Below are 7355 nucleotides of genomic sequence, written 5' to 3'. Positions count from 1 at the left end.
AAAAACATTTTAGTGTTCAAAATAGGTTTCTTAATTGCTAGCATCTTGTGTTACTGTGATTACATTAAAACTTCCATTATGACGTCCCGCACACACCATCATTCAACTGCTCATACAGAATGAAGCATCGGAATGTAAATAAAGAAGAATGTGTGCCGAGCACACACATTTTAAATGAAACTTCTTTGTAGTGTCACACAAATTGTATTTGTTATGGTGATGTTTTTAATTAACAATCAAAACACTTTCAGTGACAAAACACAAAGGTGTGACTTAGAACGCACGTGCTCAGCACCAATATATTTATACTGTGCTCAGCACCAATATATTTATACTATCTGTGAATTCTGCGTGTGTGACTGTCTGTCTGTGTCAGCACCGGGAACGCTGCTCTCTCGCTCTCTCCTTGCCTGGTGTTCTCGGCTCCCCTCCTCCCCCTAAGTCAGTGGCGCACATGCACAGAGGCCCGCAGCCATTAGTGCGCATGCGTGCTGGAAGAGGGGGGAGCTCCAATGCACTTTGTGGACAAGGGCCATACTGCGCATCCATGGTGGGGCATGCAAGCTCCTTTTCTGCGCATGCGCAATGGACGCATGCGCGCCCCCATTAGCGGCATGATTTTTGTTACGGTTTTTCGTTACATGGCAATGAATTTTTTTTCCATGAAAACCCTGTAGGAGCCAGCAAAGACGATTCACTTCAATAAAATATCAGGTTTTCAGGGCTTTCTCCTTTAACACTATTTTAATTAATGTTAAGCCTGCCCCACTTTCAAATTATCAGTTTTTATCATGTTCCTGTGTGTGACGGACCCAGTATGGCCTTTCTCCCTCCAGCAAAAAAAAAAAATAGGTGCATGAGAATTTTACCAGGTAGTGTTATTACCTGCAAATTGGTCATGGGGGCTTATAACGCTTTAGCCAAAGGGTTTAACCAAATGGCTTTTACTCATGAGCAGATTATCACTTGTACTATATGTTGTGTCACTTTGTATGTTGCACTGGGCATTTCTGTTTTTGTTTTTACTATTTGAATTCCTGCACAGGCGAAAAAAAAATGTTTTAACATCAGCGATCATTACAGGGTTTAAACCTCAAAGCACGCCAATAAAATGCATTTAATAAGCACTGCATCAACGTCTATGCGGATAAAGGATTTTGCAGATCTCTCTCCCACCACAGGGGTATTTTCCTGCCCAGATACACTACACTCGGTTAGGCAACTTTACACAACGCCAACCTAAAACACGTTAGGTTAATACTGTAGTAACGCTTATACACTCAAAGGAATAACATAATGTTAACCCAGTTTTAATGCTATGTAAAAGGACATGTTACCACTAACACCGCATATCCACGAAATTTCGTACAGGAGAGAGGAAAAGACCCTAATTTGCAAAAGGACTTGCGCACAAAACTGACCACACCTGAGAAATATGCTAATTGTATATTCCAATTATTTATGTTGGCATATTTCCAGGTATCGCAGGTGTGTTCAGCTTAGCGCACAGATGGCTCTCGCGTAACCAAACAGTATTTGCCCTTAATTGAACAGAGCTTACAGTACTCTGGGCCTCAGTGAGCTGTTAGCTCCTCTAAATCCACCTCCACAGTAACCAAGAGAATGGTCTGTTACATTGTTATCATTTTTATAAAATCTCGCATTACCTCCCTGCCCACATACACTCACTGTGTATACCGACGCGTTTTGACCAATGTTTAATATATGTAGATCAATTATAAATCAGGCACAGTACAACCACCTTTATTATGCTGCTTTGACCACAGAGTAGCTGTCCTTCCATTAATTTTTATTGAAGCAATTTAGTCACAACTGGGTCTCCTTTCAGCCTAGATAAGCGTATTCCTGTATAACCTTTTTGCCGAAGCTGTAATATTAGTCCAGCATCCACCTCGTCACCCTCCGGATGGGACAAAAATGGAGGCCTTTATTTAATATGCTGTATAAGCGAACCGCCAAAGCTGCTTAATCAGTAGGTTTATTTACATAGATTCACCAGCAACAAAGGAAAGGGTTCTTTACAGTAAGGGCAGTTACAATGTGGAATTCATTACCCACGGAGGCTGTGATGGCAGATACAGTAGATTTGTTTAAAAAAAAATGGACATCTTTTTAGAAAGGAAAGGTATACAGGGATACACAAAATAAGTATACATGGGAAGAATGTTGATCCAATTCTTGGAGTCAGGAAGGAATTTATTTTTCCCCTTATAAGATATCATTGGATGATGATTCACTGGGGGTTTTTGTTTGCCTTCTTCTGGGTCAATATACTGTAAGTACGGATATAGGATAAAGTATCTGTTGTCTAAATTTAGCATAGGTTGAACTTTTTCAACCTCATTGACTATGTAACTATATACTTATACACCACTGCAATCTGCCTATAAACAAAACATTTATTTGCCAATTATATAATTACCAACCCTCCCTTTGAGGGGGGTGGGAAGGGGGAATGCAAATCTTCACCCTCTATCTTATTGACTTAAAAATGTAGGCTTTGCACATACAGTGATGGTGCCTAAACCTCTAGCATACTTATCCCTTACAGCGCTGGGGCTTGCACCATAAGATACAGAATGCTGCGGGTGGAGGGGAGAAGCCACGGGGGGCTGTGAGCGAGACGTGAGCCAGAGGATACCATCACCGGCACAACAAAAAGACTGAGTATGGGTTCAAGAACTTCTGAGTGTACTCAACCAAAAGGAGGTGCCAATGGTAATCATGTTGGGGATTTGAGCTTCACTAAATGTGTCTGTAATGTCACTGAAAACACAAATTCACAGCCATATTCATTACTGATGATTTCCTAGAAATCCTAGCAGAATAGTTTTATACTATATTGGTCAATTTCACCGTTGCAGTATTTGTCATTTGCACATGTATATCCGGAAACCCTAACATGTCTAATGAATAGTCATCAACATGAATTAAAGTGTTAATCTAGAAAACCAGTATACCGTGGCTCCTAATCAATAAGCTGAAGCGGTCGCCATTGGAATGGAGTTGGACGCTTCTCGAGCGCTGGGAAGTCGACTCCACAGCAGATAGTAAAGAACAGGAGCCTTTGAATATTTGTATGAATGCCAATAAATTACTGCTTGGATTCAGTACACGGTTGTCCGCTTGGTGTTGTTTGAAGTGTAGAAATGTATTAATACATTTGGTACAGCTTGCTAGGCAGGGAGATTTATACCTAAACCCTGTCAGTGTGTTCTTAGGCAGAATGAAAAGTAACAGCACAAAGAGGTCCATGTAGCAATGTGACAGTAGTACAATTATAATGCACAAACATCGGTAATTATACGGTGTGTATCAAAGAGAAAAATTCCATTGAAATTCATAGGATTTGTCTTTGATACAGTTAGTGCAGTTTTTGCCCCAAAATTGCACCACTTTTGCCATGATACAGAGACCCCACAGAATTGTATACATCCTACTACACTCATGTAACTCCACCGATTGGGGAAGGGGGATGGCCCAAATGACAGAACTGCAGCATAGCACCTTGTTCCAGTACCTCACAATATGATATACGTGCATCACAGTGTACCAGTTTGGCCACTACCATGTTGGTGCATGTTGCCCCTGCTTGAACCGTTTTCAGTGCTACTGCATGGCACACTCGCTATGACAAAGGGCCAATCAGAATCTTTGGCAATGCTGACATGACCAGCCCATCAGCCACCGTAGATTTTAATTGGCCCTTTGTCCCAGTGAGTTAGTAGCAAGTGTGCCGTGCAGTAATGGAAAGGTTTGTTGGGACCCCAAGGACTGCTGCCGACTCTGCTCTGCGCCCGCCGTCCCTCTTCCACTACCCGCCCTGACGTTTCAGCACTGCAGCCTAAGGCTGCGGTCCTTGTCATGACTGTGACATGCGCGCCCGGCAGGGCGGGGGGGGCGTAGCGTGCACATCGGTAACCGCGATCTGCGGTCTGGGGGGAGAGAGGGAGATTGCGACGGGAGGGGGCGTGGTCGGGAGTTTGCAGAGGCGTGACCATGACCTCACGCGGCTGGTTCACCCTCATTGGGTGAACCGCCGGCGGGGGCGTGGCCACGCCTCCGTCGCAAGTCCTACACTCAATATCATTGAGCTTTAAAAAACTGCCAGTACAGCGCGGCTGCACCTTCAGCGTGAAGGTGAGTACTGGGCCCAGCCCCATTGAGGGGCGGTGCTTATACGCCCAGCGCATGCCTTCACTGGAACCGCAGCCCAAGACATACTGCAGGGGTGGTCAACTCCAGTCCTCAAGGTCTCAGTCATTGTCTGGGCCACCTATGCTGAAGCAGGAATATCCTTAAAACCTGACCTGTTGGTGGAACATGAGGACTGCTGTTGGCCACTCCTGCCAGGGTAAAGGGCTGGTTTATTTTATTTATAAATGTTTTAGGGGTATTGTGGGGGTCTTATCAATGATGGTAGGGGTCTGTGTACCTGTACACACCTTTTTTTTTTCCATCTGAGAATTGGTGGGCGGTACGTTGTGGTAATTGTGCTCCCAAAATGAGTTGATACAGAGACCTCGCTGTAGGTGAAATACATAATTAGTCTAAGAACTGTATTGGAAATGAGGTTTTCCGTGGGAATGTGGAATGGTAAGGTTCATCCTGAACCTGTATCTCCTGAGAATTACTGTGAAGAAAACTTCTGATTTCACCACGTTGGGTATGAAAGTGTACAGTGTGTTAATGTCAGGTACATAATAAATAAAATAAAACGTAAAATATGGTGAGCATATATTTATGAAATAAGTTATCATATGCCAAAATCAAAATGCTACTTGTGTATGGAGGTCTACGTACCCAGCTCGGAGTATCAGTGGTGGCCTATCTGGCAGATTAGGGGAATCAGATTGGTTTTAGCAACACCTCGGAGACTCCGCTGCCACTGCCAGTATTACTTTAAAATATTAGTAATGATGTGGTGTATGAGCCAAAATAAAATGAAGCCATCAATATTACAGTATATGCTTATTGGATCCTAATGTAACAAAAAAAAGGACATGGCAGAAATAGGATTAGTTTATTCTGTCTAAAGACATGTCTGGCATCATCCATTACCCCAAAAACCACGTACATTCCACACATTGACATGTGGCCACACTACCAGATATTCCACATTCCTCCCAAAAAATGGAACGGTGATTACGAGGTTTATGGTTACCACTAACTGATATGGTTTTTCAGAAATATATATTATAGCTCTCTACATCTTATAACGTCAAACGTAGAATTTGGGCTCCCATTTTAAACTCTTTCAATTTAGCTTTCTTGCCACTGAATTGATATACTGTAAATGGTTGTTTTTAAAGAATAACACACCTGTACCCTGCTATGGTCTCGGATGCATTAAAAGATGTAGCTAATGTTTCACAAGAAGCACTGTAGACTTTGTTCATGGATGTGGAATTACCTACACCAAATCCTCTTGGTTGATTTAGTAAACATATACAGCACAAGCCTCTTCTAAAAAAGGTGTTACAATTTACAACCAGCATAAGACTCCAAACTGTTTTGTATATTACACTGTTGAATTACAATACAATGAGGTATTCATCAAGCATTACAATTTTAAGAAGCATAATACATAGCAATAGGGAATCGAATAACTGGAAAGTCCTCTCGTTTCTTTTTTTTAACGTTTCTCTTCCCTTTTTAGTACATATAAGAAGCATAAAGACATTTAATTTAACTTCTTATGGTGTTAATGTAAGCTTAATTTGGTTTAGCATTTTGATTATTGCTATAAATCAAAACGCCACAGCAGGCGGATTTCACATTAGATGTATAACTTAAGTAAACGGGTTTCTTCGATCTCTGGTTCTCTTGCTCATTTCACTTATCTTCTTTTTACTCTGGCACCTTTCTTTTGGATGGTGGAAGGAGGTGACAAGGAAGGTCATTGGGAATCTCATGACCCTCTAGTTTAACCTTAATAAGGTGATTGGCTAAAGCAAACTCATCATCGTCCAGCATTCCATCCTGGTCTACGTCGGCGAGTTTCCATATCTTTCCAAGCACGGTGTTGGGCAGCTTTGACTTCACCATCTCTCTTTTGGCATTGGCACCAGTAATTTTACCATTGACGGGGGACAGCGTGTAGAAGATCTCATCATACATGGGTTTGTCCCTGGTCACAACCCAATCTGCATCATCAATACCTTCTCCTGCACCTTCACCATATCCATGGCCAAATGGGCCATTTTGGGTACCCTCAAAAGCACCTCCTTTAACCATCTGGACTGGTCTCTGTGTCTCCTCCTGTCTAACCAGTATCATGAGGTGAGCAATGTCATGTGCTAGCATTTCATCCACAGTCTCAAGCAGTTTGCTCTTCAGCGGCTGGAACTTGTTAAAGTCTTGTGCTTGTAGAAGGTCCTGAAAGGAGCACAAGAAGCAGCGTGTAAATTTACCAGTAATGGAAATATAGCAGTTTCACCTATATTAAGTGAAGTATCTAATTAAGTGCTTCTTTCTAAACATCTTTACCTGAATTAATAGGTCTTCATTGCATAAACTAAAAAACACTTTATTTTCACCCTCAACGATTACAGCTCAAAGTCAACCACGCCAACAGAGTTTTAATTGTGCTGCTCTTAGAATCCTTGTTCATACATTTGATACATTACTAATAGTAATAGCACTTTCTTCACTGAATTATATTTTTGTAAGAAGGGTAAAAATGTTCTGTGATGTCATTAAAATTAATGAGAGGAAACTCGGAAAGCGGAGGGTGACAGGGAATCAAATTATGTAGAGTCCAAGACAGAGAACACGATGTGTTGGTGTCAGAGATACAGTAATAAATGAAATATGTGATAGGGATACAAGGTTAGTGTCAAGAATTAGGTATATGTGCAGCTATAAGACATGTAATTGTGCTTCTTTAATTTCTGTACAGTTACATTATTTTGATCTCTAGCAGGTGGTGGCTGTCTCACTACCACAACCCTGGAGAGATACCAACAGTTTCTCCTTTAGTTCCTAATCAGCCCAATAGAAGGATCAAAGACCAAACTATAGGCACAGGACACAACTCATTTACTTTAAAGTCACGTCAAGTTTAAAAGCCGGTCACATGGCTGAGCATACTGTAATATTACCACAGTACACGCATTCCTTAAGTAAGAAATGGCTAAAAACGTAGTAGAATTAGGCAAGGCGTGTCAGGACTGGCCATCTGGCAATTGGTTATTTGCAGTGTAAATACTGGTCTATATTAAGCTTTAGCGGTAAAACATTACGGCTCCAGTTACACTGGCTAACGACTGAAGTGTACATTCAGGTTAAAACATTTATTTTACTTTGAAGGTTCTGCACAGTATTTGAGAAAC

The 7355-nt window shown here is 41.6% G+C and overlaps 1 protein-coding gene across 2 annotated transcripts in view; it reads right to left on the bottom strand.

Annotated features, from left to right (window-relative positions):
- Nucleotides 1-5030: 5030 nt before the first annotated feature.
- EHD3 (EH domain containing 3) overlaps nucleotides 5031-7355 on the bottom strand; it is a 65695-nt gene continuing 63370 nt past the window's right edge. For both annotated transcript variants that reach the window (XM_075595462.1, XM_075595463.1), the window contains one exon: nucleotides 5031-6399. In XM_075595462.1, the coding sequence (XP_075451577.1) occupies nucleotides 5872-6399 (528 nt within the window). In that variant the 3' untranslated portion in view covers nucleotides 5031-5871. The remainder of the gene's footprint in view (nucleotides 6400-7355) is intronic.

This window comes from Ascaphus truei, chromosome 4 (assembly GCF_040206685.1).
Source record: "Ascaphus truei isolate aAscTru1 chromosome 4, aAscTru1.hap1, whole genome shotgun sequence".
NCBI classification, from domain to species: Eukaryota; Metazoa; Chordata; class Amphibia; order Anura; family Ascaphidae; genus Ascaphus; species Ascaphus truei.
Note: the sequence above shows the minus strand (reverse complement) of the source record. Positions and strands in the feature narration are given on the sequence as shown.